Source organism: Lutra lutra, chromosome 7 (genome assembly GCF_902655055.1).
Source record: "Lutra lutra chromosome 7, mLutLut1.2, whole genome shotgun sequence".
Classification (NCBI taxonomy): domain Eukaryota; kingdom Metazoa; phylum Chordata; class Mammalia; order Carnivora; family Mustelidae; genus Lutra; species Lutra lutra.
Window position 1 is genome coordinate 127854884 of NC_062284.1, and position 20416 is coordinate 127875299.

The following is a 20416-nucleotide window of genomic DNA, read 5'->3' on the forward strand; positions in this document are numbered from 1 at the left end:
ACCATAAAAACTGGAAAAAAAATCTACCACAGAAGGCTAAGAAGAGTGGTTTCACTTTGACTGCATCACCCCTACCCCAGTCCAGTGCAGCACCATGCTGATGGGGTCACACTGGGTCTACAGTGTTTCCAGTGGGAAAAAGAGAACCTAAGGTAGACACACATCTTCTCCACTGTGCTGGGACACTTTTGGGAAGGCTCACTTAGGGACTGCCTCACATGGATCCCTGCAGGAATCACCTAGAAAAGGGGAAGGGGGAAATGTCTCACAGCAGTAAGCTTGTGGATGTTGGCCACCCATGTTCCTCTTGGCTGTGGTGCATGACTGGAGAGAGCCCATCCAGTAGTTCTGCTCCACTGCTGGCTCTGGCCAGAGGGCTCAGTCACCAGATCTGCTCACTTTGGGTCCCCAGCTGTCAGTTTGTCCCAACTATTCTAGAGACCCACACATGCAGGGAAGCAAGTCATTGGCCCTTCTCAACTGCCAAGTATGGTTTCCAGCCCCACCAAACCAGGGAGTAAGGCCAGAGGTGCTAGACAGCTGGGCAGCACATCTACAGCTGAAGCCTCAGCAGGAAAACAAGTCAGCAGCCCCCACTCAAATGCTGAGAAAGCCTGGAAGAGGAAACTGCTTCCTCAATTGTGTGGCTACCTATGTAAGAACACAAGGGTCTTGAAGAATCAGGTAAACATACCAAAGAAAAATAATAAAGCTCTAATAACTGATGCTAAAGAAATTATTTATGCAGTGTCTGATACAGAGTTCAGAATAAGACTCAGAGAAATTCAGTGGTGACAACAGAGATACACAGCTAAATAAAATTAGAAAAACCATACATGAACAAAATGAGAAATTTGACAATTAAAAAAAAAAAAAAGTAATCCTAGAGCTGAAGATACAATGACTAAAGAATTCAGTAGAAAGCTGCAGTAGCAGACTTGACCAAAGAAGAGGAAGAATGTGAACTTGAAAAGGGAGGATGTGAAATTATTCAGTTAGAAGAGTAAAAAGGAAAAAAAAGAATGAAGAAAGCTTCTGTGAATTATAGGATACCATTAAAAGCAACAATGCACATATTGGAATCTGAGAGGAGAAGAGCATGAAAAGGGAGCAGAAAGATTATTTAAGGAAATAATGGGTAAGGACTCCCCAAATCTAGAGTAAGATTTGGGTGTCCAAGATCATGAAGCTTGTAGGTCCCTGGAAAGTTTCAACTCAAAGATCCTCTTTAAGAAATAATAAAGGTCTAAAACCAAAGAAAAAGAATTTTAAAAGCCACCAGAGAAAAAAAAATATTCTTTATATACAAGGGAACCCTCAGAATCAGTGAGGGTTTTTTAGCAGAAACCTTGCAGGCCAGGAGAAATTGGGGTAATAGAGTCAGAGTGCTGAAGGAAAAAAAACATGCCAGTTAGGTTTTCACTTGGCAAAATTGTCCTTTATAAATGGAGAGAAAAAGACCTTCCCAGAAAAAAACAAAAAAACACACACAGAAAAAAACAAAGTTGAGAGATTTTACCACCACTAGACCTTCCTTTCAAGAAGCACTGAAAGTTCTTCAAGCTTGAGATAGAAAATGCTAATTAGTGACATAAAAACCTTCCAAAACATAAAACACTTACAAAGGTAAGGATGTGGTCAAATTGAAAATACTCTAATACTGTAACATGGTGATGTGTTAATTTCTTCATTCTAATATAAAGGTTAAATAGTAAAATTATTAAAAATAATTTGAAATAATTGTTTATATAACAATTTGTTTCTATAAAAAGATGTAAATTATGACATCAAAGACGTGAAATGGGATTAAAAGAGTAGTTTTGTGGGGTGCCTGAGTGGCTCAGTGGGTTAAGCTTCTTGCCTTCGGTTCAGGTCATGATCCCAGAGTCCTGGGATCCAGCCCCGCATCGAGCTCTCTGCTCAGCAGGAAGCCTGCTTCCCCCTCTCTCTCTGCCTGCCTCTCTGCCTACTTGTGATCTCTGTCTGTTAAATAAATAAAATCTCTTTTTTTTTAATTTATTTAACAGACAGAGATCACAAGTAGGCAGAGAGGCAGGCAGAGAGAGAAGAAGGGAAGCAGGCTCCCTGCTGAGCAGAGAGCCCGATGTGTGGCTTGATCCCAGGACCCTGGGATCATGACCCAAGCTGAATGCAGAGGTTTCAACCCACTGAGCCACCCAGGTGCCCCCTCTTTTTTTTTTTTTTAAAGATGGTTTCGTATGTGATTAAAGCTAAATTGTTATCAGCTTAAAATAGACTTTTAGCTATAAGATGTTCTATGTAAGTCTTGTAACTATAAAACAAACAAACAAAAAAATTGTAGTTACACAAAAGATAAACAGAAGTGAATCAAAGCATACCACTACGGGGAAAAACAAAAACAAAAACAAAAACATCAGTTCACAAAGGAAGACAGCAAGAGAAGAATAAAGAACAGAAGAACAAGAAAACAGCCAAAGATCAACTGAGATTTAACCCTGGTTTTCAAGGATGTTTCAACATGTACAAATCAATAAATGAGATACGCTGCATTAATAAAATGGGGGACAAAAATCATATAGATACAGAAAAAAACATTTGACAAAATTCAACAACCTTTTATGATATCATCATACATTATATCCTCATGTATTAACAAAGTAGGTGTAGAAGGAATATACTGCAACATATGAATGGTCACACATGACAAGCCCATAGTTAACATCATATTCAATAATAAAAGGTTAAATTTTTTTCCTGTAAGATCAGAAAAAAAGACAAAAGTACCTACTCTCAGCATTCCGTTTTAACATAGTAATGGAAATCCTAGCCAGAACAATTAGGCAAGAAAGAGAAATAAAAGTCATCCAAATCAGAAAAGGAGAAGTAAAATGGTCCTTGTTTCCAAATGACATGATCTTATACATCGAAAACTCTAAATATTCCATCAAAAAATTGTTAGAACTAATAAATGAACAGAGTAATGTTTTAAGCTACAAAATCAACATCTAAAAGTTCTGTTTCTATATATTAATAGTAATCTATCTCTAAAAGAAATATAGAAAGCAATTCCATTTACAATAGCCAAAAAGAATAAAATACTTAGGAGTAAATGTAACCAAGGATGTGAAAGATACACATCAAACCATAAGATATTGATGAAAGAAACAGAAGACACAGATAAATGGAAAGATACTCCACGTATCAGAAGAGTTTGATATTGCTAAAATGTCTATACTACTCAAAGCCATTTATAGATTCAATACAATCCATATCAAAATTGTCATTTTTCACAGAAATAAGATAAAACAATCCTAAATTTCAAATGAAATGACAAAAGACTATGAAGCCAAGTGATCTTGAAAAAGAACAAAGCTGGAGGTTTCACTCTTCTTGATTTCAAACTAATCTTCCAAGTTATCATAATCAAAACAGTGTGGCACTGACATAAAAACAGACACACAGACCAACAGAACAAGAGAGAGCCTATAAATATACACACGTGTTCAGCTAATATTTGACAAAAGAGCCAAAAACACACATTAGGGAAAGGATAGTTTCTTCAGTAAATGATGTCAGGATAACTGGATAGTCACATACCAAAGAATGCAATTGGACCCCTGTCTTATATCACTTACAAATATTAATTTGAAATGGATTAAAGATTTAAATGTAAGACCTGAAGCCAAAATACTCCTAGAATAAAACCTAGGAGAAAAACTTCTTGATGTTTGTAATGATGATGCTTTTCTGAATATGACACCCAAAGTGCAAGCAACAAAAGCAAGAATCAACAGGTGGGATTATACCAAACTAAAAATCTCTACACAGCAATCAATCAATCAATCAATACATAATCAACCAAATGAAAAGTCAGCCTACAGAGTGGGAGAAAATATTTGCAAACTAATTCCTAAGGGTTCCAAAATTAATAAGGAATTCTTCTAAATCAATAGCAAAAAAATCTGAATGTAAAAAGTTTAATGTAAAAAATGTAATGTGGAAAATACTCAAAGGAACTGCATAGACATTTTTTCAAAGACATGTGGCCAACAAGTACATGACAAAATGCTCAATATTATAATCATCAGGGAATTGAAAAAACCTCAGGGAAGGGGAGAGGACTTGATTATTTTTTTAAAGGGACATCATGAAATGCACTGGCTTAATATTTGCAGAATATCCTCCCTAGATATGATCAAAAGTCCAGAAATCTGTGTAGCTGAATGTGCAGTTTACATGGTCTAGTTTCTGGCAAAATAGAGAATCACTTTCTAATCCCTTTGGTCTAGCAAGTAGGAAAGGTGGAGAGCTGGTTTTATTGAGCTAAAAGTGGATAAAAACTAGAAGATTATATTTAGAATACAGTCTTCTTCAATGTGGCCTCTTCTCTCCCTTTAGTTGTGGAGTTTGATGTGTCTTCAGTCTGATTTTTGGGGTATTAGGATAATTCGATAGTTCTCTAGTTGTGTTTTATGGAATGAGAGGAGTCTAGGGTCCTACTCGGCTGCCATCCTGTGAATCTTCAGGACTTCAATACTTTTAGATGCTCTAATTCTGGATCTATCTTCCGATAACCACCTCACATCACGTACCTCCGTAACTTTGAGGGCATTATGCAAAGTGAAGTAAGTCGTACAGAAAAAGACAAATATTGTGTGATCGCATACGTGGAATCTAAAAATTCTGACTCCTAGAAACAGCAGATTGGTGGTAGCCAGGAATGGTGGTGGCAGAAGTGGGAAGATGTTGGTCTAATGGTGTAAACTTAATCTGATGTGAATATGTTCTGGCAGTCTAACGTAGAGCATGATGACTTGAGTTAATACTGTATTACATAGTTGAAAATTGGCAAGAAAGTAAATCTTATGTGTTCTCTCTACACACAGAAAATATGCGGGGTAGTGAATGTATTAGCATATTCTAGTAATCATTCTGTGATAAATACATGCATCAGATCAGCACATTGCACACCTTAAACTTCTACAATGCTATATGTCAGGGTATCTCAGTAAAGCGAGAAAAATTAAAACAAAACAAAACAAAACAAAAGAGCTATTGCTCTAGCACATATATATGTTACGAAATTGCAGCTTGTCATCTGACAAGTGAGGAAGTCACGGAAGTTCTGTCCAACTACATAGACATCTGACTTGTGGTTTTACAATATATTTTAAGGAAATTATGTTCATAATATCCATGTTTAAGGAGGTTTTAAATTTAAATTTAATTTTAATTTAAAAGAGAAGAAGGAAAAGGTACATCAAGACCAGCACAAAAAACTAGCATAGTAACGAAAACACTTTACAATTTGTAAAAGTATAAGCACCAATTTTTTTTTTCTTTTTGTACAGAAGAAGTGCAGGATGTATGGGGAGGGTGTGGCTGTGTGTAAAGGCAGAACTTACTAACATGAGACACTTTCTGGAATGAAGGGGGAGCAGAAAGGGAGAGAAGAGAGAGAGCCCTCATTATTTTAGATGCTCTAATTCTGGACCTATCTTCTGAACAATTACAAATAGGAGCTTAAGGGCAACTCTTCTGCCTCTGCTCTCCTCTGCCTGCCCACTTTTCCTTCCTTCTTGTTTGGCTTATGAAGAGTAACTATCCTAGTTTCCCGCTCCAACTTTGACATCAGAACAGGTCTGGCTACTCATACCCATGCATGCACATAAGCACTTGTTCCTGGGTGATGTATGAACATTGAAAACACCATAACAATAAAACTATAGTTTTTTGGTTTTAATAGCACCCTTACTTTAAGTAACCTTCCACCCCACCACTCCTCACCTGCTTGATTTTCTTTTCACACAAACCTAGATGACCTTCATGTTGCTGCTGTTTTAAGAAGAATATTTATGTGCTCTTCTGGGTTCTCCCTCTTCAAATAAAGTAAATGGGGCAATCTGCTAGCATAGAGTAGATACAGGAAAATTATTTACTTATTGAAACCTAGTGTTCTACTTTTCATTCTTCCCCATGAAACTGAGAAGCAAAGCCTGTGGCAGTTCTAACCATTTTCCCTAACGCTTACTATGACTTTGCGATAGAGAAGAATGTACTTTCAAATAGTCTATAAATAACTTTCTCTCGGACTCTCTCTCTTTCATGATACTTTTATGATGAAAATCGTAGGTCAGAAATGGCAGGTGAGTGAGAGCCAAGGAGAGAAAATCATCATTATCAATAGACAGTGGGACAGTAATAGAATCATAACTTGAAGATGTGCTTAATGAACTATCTCTTCCGTATAGATGCATGCAAATTCAATATAGTTATACTTATTGCAAAGACGTGAATATAACCCTAGGGAAATATGCTAGTAGATTTGCGATGACAGTTCTAGAAGTAAACGAGAGTATTTCTTGGCTTCCACAGGCGCCAATGGGGTATTCTCCGTCACCCACTCCCTTCAAGGAGAACATAGATTCTATTCCAAGATGTCACATTTCACAAAAGACAGAGCAGCTGTATATAATCTGTAGACATTTTTATTCGTCTCAGAAAGTGATTGAGCACAGTTGAATTGAAATACACGTAAGGTGGAAAAGGCCTTTCGGTTTTCAGGCAATCTCATTAAACGATGAAGAGTCTACTTAGCAGTTAATCTGCTCTTTATGTTGTCACTGAGTAAAGAACTGAAATCGTGCCATTAATTGTCCATCAGAAAGAATGCTAGTTTTAGGTACTCTGAAGCACATTAAGAACAAGACTGAGGTCAAGAGACCCAATAATAACTACTCTTTCAATGCCCTTTTTTTGTTTAACATTGTATAGTCTTAAAAAATATTCCTTCATGGGAAGATGGGCATAGATAAAACAAGAACAGCAAAATATTAATACTGCTTGAAGTCAGACGATAGATAAATGGGGGTTTATTATGCCATTCTTGATCACGATAAAAAGCCAAATTAAGGGGCGCCTGGGTGGCTCAGTGGGTTAAGCCGCTGCCTTTGGCTCAGGTCATGGTCTCAGGGTCCTGGGATCGAGTCCCGCGTCGGGCTCTCTGCTCAGCAGGGAGCCTGCTTCCCTCTCTCTCTCTCTCTCTCTCTGCCTGCCTCTCTGTCTACTTGTGATCTATCTCTGTCAAATAAATAAATAAAATCTTTAAAAAAAAAAAGCCAAATTAAAAACAAAACCAAAATAATGCATATCAGTAATGGAAAACAAGGTTGCCTGAAGGTGTTGTGGCTTCCCAGTGTTTGACCAGCTGCCACAGGAAAGCTGAGAGCTAGAAACACAGGAGAGGAGTGGTGGTCTCAGGGTGTGAGCTGGCGTGGGTGTGATCCAAGCTGGAGCCTGGAAGCAGACAATGCCTGGCAGTGAAGGGAAAGCTTTGCTAACGGGCAGGCAACTGCATTTTGTACTTTCTTGGAAAATGAAAGACTTAGGGAAATACAGGGTGGTTGCCTGATTTCTCTGTTTATATGCCCTTTTTGGTGCTGGATAGCCATGTAGGTAGTCACTAATTTTGATCGTGCTTGAGTCAGATAACAAGGCCGAACTGTAATAATGACTGGCATTTATTAAGGTTTACTATGTGCCAGGCATATGTTAAGCATTTTATATGAATTTATTCAATCTTTCCTGACAAATTTATAAGATAGGTAATTATAATTTTCTTTCATAGGTGTGAAGGGTGAGTCTTAGGTAGACCAAATAATTTATCTGAAGTTATAGCACCAGAATACAAGCCATGGGGTTCTGACTGGAGAACCCATGGACCTAATAGCCACTGCAAAAATTCACAGCCTCTTGAAGCTCACACTATTCACTTAATATACCTCCATACCTAAGCCTGGGTTCCCTATAGCTATTCCTCTCTCCTATGACAACTCTAGCACTGCTTCTCAGTCCTCGCACTTAGTCCTGTGATTCTCTCCTGCTCTGTGGTTTAGTCTCTCCTAGATTTATCTGCACTTCGACCTTGCCTATCCAAGTACTCCAAGGCTAGAGTTGCTTCTGGGTTCCTTTACTCCTCTGAGCTCTTGAAATTTTCACCTTGCTAATTTCTGATACCATACACATCTGTGATGGACTGAATTGTGTCGCCTCAAATTCGTATGTTGAAGCCAACCCCTCCTCCCCCGCCATATGACTGTATTTAGAGAAACGCTCTTTAGGAGGTAAAGTTAAATGAGGTCGTTAAGGTAGGATCCTGATCCAACAGGGCTGTGGCTTATAGGAAGAGGAAGATCTCTTTCTCCCCCCCACCCCTTGCACACAGCACATACATAGACTAAAGGACAGATTTAGAATGCTGATGTCTACAAGCCAAGAAAACCTTCATAAGAAAACAAACCCTACCAGATCTTGATCTGGGACTCCTGGTCTCCAGAACTGTGAGAGAGAAATTTCTGTTGGGTAAGCTGCTCAGTTTATAATACTTTGTTGTGGCAGCCTGAGTAGGGTACATGCAGCAGCCTATCATCCTCTGTCTTAGCTTCCACTCCAAATGCTTCTGGGAAAAAAAAAAAGTATAAAATGGCTTGCTTCTCTAGAGAAAGCATTACATAATTGAAAGAACTCTAAATTTGGAAACACAAGTTTAGACTTCAAGGCAGGACATAAAAAGGAAATGTAGCAAAAATATAAAGTATGACTTTTAATACCAGAGAATGACAACTGACCTCTGACTGATGCTTTTATTGGCTGTCTTCCTAACGGGATCATCAGCAGACTTCTGCCATGTGCTCAGAGTCTCCCTGCTCGGTGACTTTGACCTTCTCTTCAACCTTGAGGCTGACTATACCTGTCTCTACTTCTGTCACCTCCACTGCAGTATGTCAGTTTTGTTTATCCCACTCTCTCCTTTGTTGTTGTATCAAAAGAATACTCTTCCCTTCCTTCATTCAGAGTAATATGTCTATATGCAAACTTGAGCTCTCGAATCATCCTTCAGGTTCTCTGCGAATGCATCGGTTATTACCTTTCTCTTCAAACATGCTTGTGGCCTCTGTACTCAATAGCTGGCCCTTGACCTTGGGAACTTCTTGACATCCTCTCATTATTCTTGCCTTTCATTAACAAAATTTCAAAAAACTTGCATCAGACCGACCTTAATACACTTTATCCATGATCTGGGATCCATCCAAATTATGACAGTGACCCTGCTTGCTTCCACTTCAGTGCTTTGCTCGAAATGGCATGTAGCTCTGATCTCTGCTTCTCAAGTTTTCAAGTTTTACCTAACATATCACCTCCTCTCTGAAGCCCTCCCATAAGTAATTTCTTCTGAACCCCCAAAGAATGTAGTTTGTACTTTTCTGACACCTAATTTTGTTGGTGTCAGAAAAGTTGCTGTAGTATCATTTGTATTCTATTAGTATGTTGTATATGCCTTAAGTCTCTCGATGTAAGATATAGAAACCACTTAGTCATGCTTACAATCAAATATATGACTAGAAAAATACTGGTTTTGTCTATTACAACTAGTCTTGACTTGCTAACATTGTTTGACAACATGTTACTAAATCTTTTTATTAATGTGGAATTTAGTGCAAGATTTCTAATTCTAGAAAGCAGCTCTTGTATACAGAACAGCAAAGGACTTGAAATAAAGGAGCATAACTTTTTTGAGCCCCCTACTCTGTTATCAGTCACAATTAAAACATTTTATTTCACTTTTCCCCCAAACTACCTTGCAAGGCAAGGTCATTGAGGTGTCCTTTTTTTCAGATGAGGAAGACAAATTTTGGAGAGACTGTGGAATTTGCCCATACATGGTGAGAGTCTAGCTGGGGTTCCAGCCCAATCCTGTTGGGTCTCAGTACCTCTCCCCATTCCACGAAACCCCTCTGATGTCTATCTCAGCAAGGCCTGACTTATAACATGATTAGGAGTGTATTTGCCAAATTGTCATTAAGCTCTTTGTGTCTTTGTTTATCTTGAAGATAAGGAAAAAACTATCTACCACTCAGGGACTAAACACACTACGCAGATCCAAATCATTTAGCACAGTACCTGGCACAATATGGAGATTGATGAATGTTGCTTTAGTTTATATAAATTATCTGAGACAGGCAGGAAAAAGGAACTTTCCATAATTTGACATCATTGAGCCTTTTTCCCCCCATGCCCATGAGAGTCAAGAGCATAACCATTCCACTAATGAAATCCAAAGGAACAGGGTTAACTAAATTTGCTTTTCTCTTTGAAAACTGGTAACCTATGTATGGATAGAGTACACTAATTCAGTTAACTGACATGTCAGGATCATGGTGGAAAATGTGGAGTCCCATGATGGATTATCCAGTTGGCAAAGTAAGCGTGTGTGTAGGGAACTGGTAAGTCAAGGACACCTGAGATATGAGAAAGGTGCCAGCTGTAGTGAATATTTGCAGAATTTTATAATCCAAAAATCTAGAAAGAAGCTGTAAAGATGTAAGCATTCATTTATATTTTGTCTTTGGACTTAATAATTTTTAAATAAAAATGTCGATATGCCAGGAAACCTGGAGAGAAGGCATCTAAAGCTTTCCAGGGCTTAAGACATTATATAAGCAAGGTTCTGCCAAACCGTTAGAAGTTCGTTGACTTGTAGCATATACTTATAAGTTACCAGACATTTAAAAAGAAAAAGTATAGTATCCAATAATACTACCCAGAATACAATGTTCTGTCATCTTACCTGTTCAGAAGTGTTCTCCAGCTTAACCTATCATAGCAATCTAAATAACAATGCCTCAGTTGACAGACAAGAGTTGTGTAGTCCATAAATATGCCACTTCTAATAAATGTATAGAAGGAATTAGTAACTGGTTAGAACATTTTATTTCACATGGTCCTAGCTTACTTTTAATAAGATATGACATGTTTAGCTCTAGTGTAAGATCTCTTACTAAATGTTTAGAAAATAAAAATGCATCATCATACAAGGTTTGGGGAAGAACATTTTATTGCTAAGCATATCCTTGAACGAAAATGCAAATATAAAATAAAAGAGAAAGGAAAAAGAAAAAGCAGTAACTTCACAACATCATAAAATAAATTCCTTAAGAGTCTGCTCATAAAACAACAGGAATATGATAGAAGCTCACATACAGAATGCACATGTTCCCATAAAATTGTCCAAATAGAAACTTACACTGAAAGGAATATAACAAATGTATTTTTACTCAAAAAAAATTTAAGAAAGAAAGCAGGAAATCAGTTCACAAGACCTCAAGACTCCAAAAACAGCAATCTTTTACAGACATCGAGATATAATCAACTTCATATAGGTTGGGCCATTTAAGTTATCTAAAGTCGTGCTTTGATATCTCTTTATAATCCTGTCTTTTTTAATGACAACAAAAAAATCTGAAACTCATAACACACTGAAATATCAGATAATGAGGAACATCTCTTTCCATATACATCCATCAAGGCTACCATCGTTTCGATTGCGCTTTTTGCCCCGTGTCTTTAAGATATTTCTCGAAATCAAGTATTCATGCAACTTACAAAGACCAGCAAGAGTAGATTTCTAAATCTAAACAGCTTATTGGTTTTCATCTGTACAAAAGAAATCGTATATATCCGACCCTCCAGAAGACATACTTCATTTCTGTGTGCATGTTTGTCTTGCTTTGTCTCTTGCTTTTGGGATTTTCTTTGGCCACACAACCAGTTTGTTTTTCTGTACATTGTTTCCTCTTTTCAAAAAGAAAGACAGACAACTGGAATATAAACCAAACGAACCGAAACAAACCCATAGAAAAGAACAGACAGTTCTTAAAGCGGTTATGTACATAGGTGGCTAAGGAATTTATACCAGCAAAAATGTAGTAAAATATGTAAACAAAATCTGAGAAGATTGTTTATTCTCTTTGACACAGTTAACTGTGACAAAACTAAAACTCACACTTTCTTCACATTTTAAGGTTTACTTTTTTGTTGTTTTGTTATTTTCTTTTAAAACAACAGTCTCATTCCACTTCAAGACTTGAACAGTTTTCCTGTTTCAGTCATCCCATCAAACATACCATGATAAATATATCTGTATATATATTTATTTATATATATATTATACTATTAAATTCCTTTTTGTGTGTGTGTCACAGCAGCTTTATTCATTTATTATTTATTTATTTGTTTTTAGAAAAGATGGGTGAAGGGAGACGTGAGCGAATGGAAGGACAGAGTTATCTGTAAGTGTCAGGCTACAAAATTAAACCACTATGAAAAACATCATGTTGGGGGCGGGGGAAGAACTATGTCTTTTGCACTCTGTCACCACATTTGGCTTGTGTGACCTTTTGTGGATCCATCACACGTTGAACTCCCCTACTGTCTGTTTTGATTCTTTAACAGACTTTTATTATTGTCTTGTCTTTTATTATGTGCATGCATTTCAGTCTGTCACATATCCAGCCCACCCCCTCTTCCCCTTCCCTGGGAAAGGCTCTGTTTTGTGGGGCTCTCTCCTTTACCACGATTTGGCTGGGCTAATGAACAGGAACAATATTGTTAAGTAAAGCCAGTAGCTCTGATAAAACCAGCCCTAAACCCATCTGGTCAGGGTTTGGGTGGCAAAATCTGAAATTAGATCCTGAGGGACCAGCTTTACAAATCAATGCCATCATCCATCATGTGATTTTGCTATGTGTTCAGCAAAGCATCATATAGGAAACAAACAACAGATTCTAGAAATACCACAACCTGATATGTAGAGTGAACACCATGGTAGCTTTTAAGTTCATATGGCAATAGTCTCTCTTACTTTCGTTTTCTGAGTTTTTTTGTTCTGTTTTGTTTTTTCTTCTTCTTATGTCCAGTCATTCTCAAAAAATAAAAACCCAAAAGCCATTTTTTTTTTTCCCCTCAGATCTTGAAAAGTTACACGTACACTGGCCAAAACCAGATAAGGGTGGGTTTTTTTGTTTGTTTTCGTTTTTAATTTTTTTCATTTTTTTGTTTTTGTTTTTTACATAATTAAACCAAAAGAAAAGAAAAAACATGGTTACAGTCAAGCTTCACAAACATCATTACAGACTCACTTGGAGTTATGGAACAAGTAAGCCATGAAGTCTTCTACCTTGGGTGAAAAGTCCTCAAGAGAAGGAAGCTTCCAAGTCCGCGAAAGTGGGGGAGCCATCGGCTTGCTCCAGAGCGCAGAGTGTGTGCTTTATGATACAGCAGGGCAGAGAGAATGTTCTGTCTCCGAGCAATGACTGAATCAAAGCAGCCATGGCTGAATTTTATAGGTAGGTACATCTTTGTGTGCGTCCTTTTTAAAAATGGTTTTCCCCACCGTAGTCATGGTACACCCCATCTCATAGTAATCACAGTTCTGACATCTGTGAAATTCATTTTCCAAGTATTTATAGATGTGTATAGAAATAATTCTGTGTCATAAATTCACGTGACTGTGAGCGGTGTCATTTTTACACGTAATACTCCTTGTCCTTGTTTTTCTGTTTCTTGTGGCCGCTCTTCGAGCTCTGCTGCTTCTCCTTGATGAGCGTGCCGTTGCTCTGGGCCGAGTTGCTGATGTAGTTCCGCGTCTCGTCCACTTGATAGGACCCCTCGTCCCTGTTCCTGTACTTGTACATGGCATACAGGAGGATCAAGATGCAGAGGGCAGCAGCAGCCACAATGCCGACGACCATCCCTGTTGTACTGCTCGACTCCCGGATCACCTCTGAGGCCCCCGGAACCCGTCTGACTCCCGGCTCCGTGGGGTTTGCTGTGGGCACATTACGGAACATGGGGGAAGTAATTAGTGGGCTCTTCAGTTTGGTGCTGTCTAGCTCATAGGCAGTGGGCAACGGAGGCAAGACTATATCAGGCTGGGGTTTGAGATCACGGTTATTCATTTTGCCAGCTGGCAATTTGGGCACCATCCCAGACGAGGAGGAAGCTGTGAAGCGGATCAGCTCAGGGGACAAAGATGTGGTAGTAGTCCTACTAGTTTCGGAGACTTTGTTAGGTCTAAAGTCCTTGGATTCCCACTTGGGCGCATGTGCTTTGTAGCCACCTTCGAAGATTGAAGTGGAAAGACTCTTATCTGTTACCAAGGAGAAGGTGGTGTAAAAATCTTCATCATCAGTAGGGGGCAGGTTAGAGTCAAAGGTTTCCCCTGAGCCATACCCAGATATCACCAAGCCATCATCATCACAACCATCGCTGCCTTGGTCCGACAAGCAAGGTAACCCCGCCTCAGAGGTCATGGACAGGGAATCTTTGGTGGTCTCAATAATGGTGAGGAGGGGGCGGAAGGTAGGGGGGAGTGTAATGGAAGGTGCACGAGTAGCAATAGGAGGGGTAGCTAAAGGGTCTTCTACAAGAAGAGGGACAACTAATTCACCTCCTGGGATTAAAAAGAAAAAGAAAAACACAATTAGTATATTTGTAGATAGACACAATTCCTCGTCATTCTCAGTGACTGTATTTCATAGGTTAGGCATCAGAAATTACGACAGAATGACCTGGGTCTGCGTATGGATCCTTTCTTCTTGTAGCCTGATCATTCTAAACTGGCTTATAGCCCATTATATGCCTCTTGCCACCAAAATCTGAAATCCCTAGGTGTTAAAGATACTCTCAAGTAATTATTTAGCTAGAGTTCAAGTACGCGGTTTCCAGGATCTGCTCACGAGATAATGACATTCCATGTTACTGTTGGCCAGAACTGACTGGCTATCAGAATTGTGGGTGTGCGCGCGTTCATGCATGTGGTTAATCTGGGAGCCCTAGCATTTCTTGATTATTATTTTCTTGGGTTTCTACTTACTTGTCCTGTGAGGATGAGCGTGATGCATTTCTCCATGTCCCAGAGATCAAGATCAGTGAACAAAAAAGACTGTCTTTACTACTTTAAGCTACTTTTATTAACATTTATCAATTTCAGTCTTCATTTACTGTATGCTAAGTGAGGGGGAACCTAGGAGAGGTTGAAATTGAAATGTTCATCTAACAAACCCTTTTGGAGTACACTTTTCCAAAAATTCCCCATTCAACGACAACTCACCTGGCACTGATCTCATGTTATGTTCAGGCATTGCTTTGATGCTCTATGCCATCTACGCTGAGCTGGATACTATTTTTAAAAATACCCAGACTAGATATCCATGCCTTGTGGAAAATTTAGATTCAGAAACGTAGAGATAGCCAAGGAAGGCTTTAAAATTGGCAATTCTCAGCTAAGCATCTGGCTTCGGCTCGGGTTATGATCTCAGGGTCCTCAGATCAAGCCCCTTTCGGGCTCTGTGCGCGGCTCAGCAGGGAGTCTGCTTCCCTCTCCCACGTCCTCTGCCCCTTCTTGTTCTCTCTCTCAAATAAATAAATAGAATCTTAAAAAAATTAAAATCAGCGATTCTTATCTAGAGTGTGAAAAATAAATTGGTTTACCCACAGACTCGAGTTACCGCACTTATAAACATGTGGACTAGGCCAGGAAGGAAAGTTCAAAGTGGTTCAGTAAATCATAGTGTGTTGCGAATCATGGGTACCACAAATATTCTGTGGTAGGTGTTACTCACCTAATTGTAGGGCCACGTTTATTACTCATGTACGTAAGCAAGATAATTGAGGTCTCTTTACAGTGTTATTTTTCAAACAGAGAAAGAATCTGCGGAAGTCACAGTTATCTCCTCATTGAATTTATTCCAAAAATGTATTCCAGCTGTTTTAAAGAAAAATCCTCTAGCAGGGACGGCATGATGTTTCCCAGTCCCAGTCTGTCAGACAGGTGAGTTGCTAACAGGATATGATTTCTGAGCTGGGTCATTAAGCACTCAGCCAGGTGTGATGCTCTTGTGTGTTCTGCCCTCCACAGTAACTGCCCTGATGGGATGGTTGGTGTTCGAACATCTATTGTCAGATAGATGTTCAGCTCTTGCTGAAGTGCCCCTTATGGGTAACAAAGTCAGACTTGTGTCTCACAACTGCTAAGTTCCAGGTGGACCAGCCTTTGAGCTTGCATGGTCTTTCCAGGTTCTTCCTACAAAGACTGACTCACAAATGAGAACTCTCCTGCTCAGCTTTCCATACTTTATATCTTTTTTTTTAAAGATTTATTTATTTAGTTATTTGACAGAAATTACAAGTAGGCAGAGAAGCAGGCAGAGAGAGAGAGAGGAAGGGAAGCAGGCTACCCGCCGAGCAGAGAGCCTGACGTGGGGCTTGAACCCAGAACCCCGGGACCATGACCCGAGCCAAAGGCAGAGGCTTGACCCACTGAGCCATCCAGGTGCCCCAATACTTTATATCTTTAAAAACATTTCCTGTGCCTCAGTTGGAACTGCTGAGTCTAACCGGCCCCGACTGCAGCTGTGCTAAGAGAAGGGTGTGCCAGGAGGAAGGCTGTTGCGTACCTTCAGAGCACCTGAGAAGAGCCGTTTGTTCCCATGTCAGACGCTTTACTCCAGAATTAGCCAGTAACATTGTGTTATGCAGAGAGAAATGGAGTTGGGGAGGGTGGCAGTAATGGACATAATGTATGTGTATCTTTGGAAGGCAAGCGGTCATCTCTGTCCTACCTGGTAATGTTACCATATGTAGGGAAATAACACATGAACTTGAGAATTTCAAGATGGTATTTTGGGCTATGTGCTAACCCTAAGCTGCTTTCTTCTAGGGCTCAAGAGTTTCAAGCTACTGAGTGAAATGATCTTCGCAGATTTGTCAAAGCTTCAGACTTGCTTTACTGGACCACCGTGAGGTTTTGTTTTGTTTTGTTTTACATTGTGAACATATATAATTCATATATCTTGCAGCATATTTAATGAATATAAAACTTTCGCTAGTTTTTATAAATGGAATTTGGAGCACAGAGTTCCCTAAAGGTAAGCCAGTCGTAAAACTAACCCTGAGTTTACTTTTCACCTTATTCTTCTGGGGGCGGGGGGAAAGGGTGTGTGGCAAGTGTTAATATTTAAGGTGACCCATGGAAAAAGGCAGTGTTTAAGGACAAGAAGGGTGATGAGAAGAGAAGGCCTATGATATGTGTTTGAAGGTTCCCTAGAGATTACTCAGGGACGATTTCACTTTCCTTCAGAGAACAAGACAGGACTTTTTTTTTTTTAAAACCCATCTCACCTAGAATAAAAGTTTAGCTTGTGTGTTCTTTTCTGGCACAAATACTGAGAGTCCTCTGTTCCTTAGGACAATGATAAAAATCTGCCCCATGTATATTAAGCAGAGAGGGAGCTGGGATAAAGGACAAGGAATATCATTCTGCTAAAAGTCAAAAGCCTGGTACAAAACATTTAAATATAAAGGCAAATCGTTAACTAGGGTGCTGGTGTCCCTCAAGTGAGATTAAGATTACCACCTTCATAATTACACAGTGGCATTCATTTGCAATTTTAGTGTACCATCTGGGACACCCAACTGGTGTCTTAAATTTGCCTCCTTTCCCCCCCTCTTCTTCCAATCCTAGCTAAAGCTTCTGCAGTGTCTTTGTTGTCAAAAGTCTACAAAATCCACAAACTGTTCAATCTGCAGTTGAATTGCCCCCCCCCTTTCCTTTGCTATTCACTTCCCAATTCAACACCTTTTAACCTCTCTCGGATTAAAAGAAAATGAGTAGAAACCATCATTTTCATAATGAAGTGGAGAGACGTAAAGCTCACCAGTTCATAAAAGCTTCTAAAATGTTGGTGAGCCCTTAAGTGACATGATAAGACCTTACTTTAAAACTAAAATGATGGGCACACTGCTATTTCAGAGTTTAAATAAAAGGACCTGTCTAAATTACTAAGATTCAGTTTTCTTTGTCATTTTTGTTAATAATCCTGGCAGCAGTGATAAGAAAAAAAAATAAATGAACCCCCTTGCCAGGGAAGAGTGAGCCCCAATTCTGGTGGTAGGTTCATCAGTGAAAAGGGAGAAAAGCATTCATAGTCTACTCCCTTTCCTGGTGTCTTAAGATACTAAAGAAAGTCTTTAGTTTAAAGGGAAGTCAGCTGGGCCAGGGGAATTGTTACAAAGGGGAATTACAGTGAAAATGAGACGGAAAATTCTAGAGATGTATAAATGCACGGGTTCCTGGGACAGGTGTGTGAGTTGGTGTGTATAATCAATTTTAATATCAAATTCCATCTTTAAGATTTAGGATGATTATAGTGTCCTGGGGGAGTTCCAAGGGCACACATCCTTTGATATGAGGAGATGAAGGATACATTTCTCCCATGATTAGATCCTTAAGAGAAATAACTTGGGTTATAGAGAGCTATTTAAGATTTCATATTTATTTGTTTTAATCTAGAATGATTCCCTCAGAAATGCTGGAACAGCGGATGATACTTTTTTTTCAGTGCCCAAAGACTATGGAGTCAGGGATCTACCAGATGTCTATGCTTATAAAAGTATTCATTGAAGCAACAAGCCTAAAATCATAGGGGGTTACAGGCAGAAACCCTGCACTGCAGGCCATCCACACCCTAATTTCCTATTCCATTCCCCGAATTCTTCTTTGGCTTGGAATAAGAACTATCTATATTCCTTAACGTTAGCATTTTAAATCAGGAACATATACCCCTTTTTGACAGGGTTGTGCTTTTCTTTAAACTAGAGAGATCACTAGGGATATAAAAGGTCTATTTTAGCCCCGAAGGCTGCCCTGCTTTTTTGCTTTATGAGTGTATTTATAGATATATAATTCATGTGTCTAGGGCTGATACCCAGCAAAAGGGGCTCTCTGCCATCGAAAAAGACAGTGTATTAAAAATTTAATAGAACTTTTCTGAACTGTGAGAATGTTGCAGGTGATGGTGAATGCAGTGGGTCATCTGAAAAAAGAAAAAAACAGGAGCAGCATGAAATTTCAATGTGGCTCCAACCTTTGACTCTCTGGAGATATTTGAGTCTAAGAAGTCACAAAAGTACCAAACCAATTACACCAAAGAGCCAGACTGAGAGAGGACACCATGCTCCAGTTCCTCGAATTTCTTTTATGTCTGTTTAGGTTCCTTACTTCACCTCTTATTTGCATTTTTCTAGTTCTCTGCTGAGAAATTCACCTAATACGGAAAAATCATGCTTCCCCCTGCTACATTAGTTGGTGAATGATATTCACCTCATTATTTGGTGCCAAAGCAGCGTGTGCATGTAGCACAAAAATCTCCTGAAGCTTGCAGTCCCTGTCCACCTTCTGAAAAAATAGCCATGGACAAACATGGCAGAGTCCCAGGGAGCAGACTCCAGAGAAACTCAAGGGTCTCAAAGGAGCTTTTTAATAAGATGACTCTCTAAGCAGGACTTCTTCCCCCCCTAGTTTGTCTGAAATGGATTTGATTCTGAAAGGCTATGGATTCTGTTTTTCAACATATGCCCGGGTAAGATGAGAAGCCTCTGGATATCATTCTGTGTTGTAAAATAAGGAATGTCAAGTGGAGTTTTTCACTGACCCATTGAGTGAGAGATTTGCCACTGGAGTCCCTCATACTCAGGCTGGCATCCCAGCTCCGTAGCTTACTAGCTATGAATTTGGTGAGAGTTCTTAAACTCTCTGAAGAATGGCAATGACAACTTAAGTCTATCTCAAACCGCCAATGTGAATAATAATAATAATAATAATGCACGTTAATGTTAATTTTAATGCATATTAAATATTTAGCACAGAACCCATTGTTACTCCAAAATGCTAATACCAGTATTATTTCTACTAACATTTTGGACCTGTAGATACTGAAACCATTGATTGCATCCTTCTGACTTTTTTTTCTTTTTTTTTTAACGTAGTAGCCTCATGCTAAGGTACGAGTATAATAATATAGGTTCTACATTATTGAGGCTATTTTATTTAATTTTATTTTTATTTTATTTTTATTTTTTTAAACTTCTTTTCAGTGAGGCTATTTCAAATGCAGACTTGGAAGACTGATGTATAAGAATTCTAAGAGCCTGTTTAAAAAAAAAAAAAAGATTACCCTTTTATTAAGTTGACCTATGGATAGCTTCCACAACAAAAATAAATTCTATTAAACAAAATAACATCCCACTTAGGAAGTTCTTGGTTTTAAACCCAAAATATCATCCAGCACATGAAACAATATAAAAGTCATATGAACTGAGAGAAAGCCCATTCACAAAAGCTTCTGGGTTGGAAATGTATCTGTTAACCACTGTGTAGTCTATTTCTATAATAGTTTCTGATAACACAATACCTGAAATTAAAGTGAAACAAGTAATCTCTTTATTTAAAAATTGTATAGCACTTCTTACTGATCCTGTGTTCCCAAAGTGCATAAGGCAACATTAACCCAAATGGTTAAGGTTGGGATGTTCTTTAAGGTTGGGATGTTCTCACCGCTAAGGTCACACAAAATGGGCAGTACCTACCAACCTGAAAGGTTTCCTAAATAAAACTTTAGATGTGATAATCATCATGTTTCTTCTTGGTAGAATCCTTTTAAAGTTTACCTGATTAAATCCAGGAGAGAAATAGCAACTATTAATAAAAAGGGAAAAGGGGAGGGGAGGCAGAGAGAGATTGGGACATAGGGAGGAA

General features: G+C 38.8%; 1 protein-coding gene across 25 annotated transcripts in view; it reads right to left on the reverse strand.

Annotated features, from left to right (window-relative positions):
* Nucleotides 1-10864: 10864 nt before the first annotated feature.
* Nucleotides 10865-20416, reverse strand: part of NRXN3 (neurexin 3) — a 1668422-nt gene continuing 1658870 nt past the window's right edge. For 16 of the 25 annotated variants that reach the window (XM_047738119.1, XM_047738133.1, XM_047738147.1 and 13 more), the window contains one exon: nt 10865-14272. In XM_047738119.1, coding sequence (XP_047594075.1) covers nt 13347-14272 — 926 coding nt within the window. In that variant the 3' untranslated portion in view covers nt 10865-13346. The remainder of the gene's footprint in view (nt 14273-20416) is intronic. The other 9 variants (XM_047738148.1, XM_047738146.1, XM_047738145.1 and 6 more) reach the window with 2 other exon arrangements.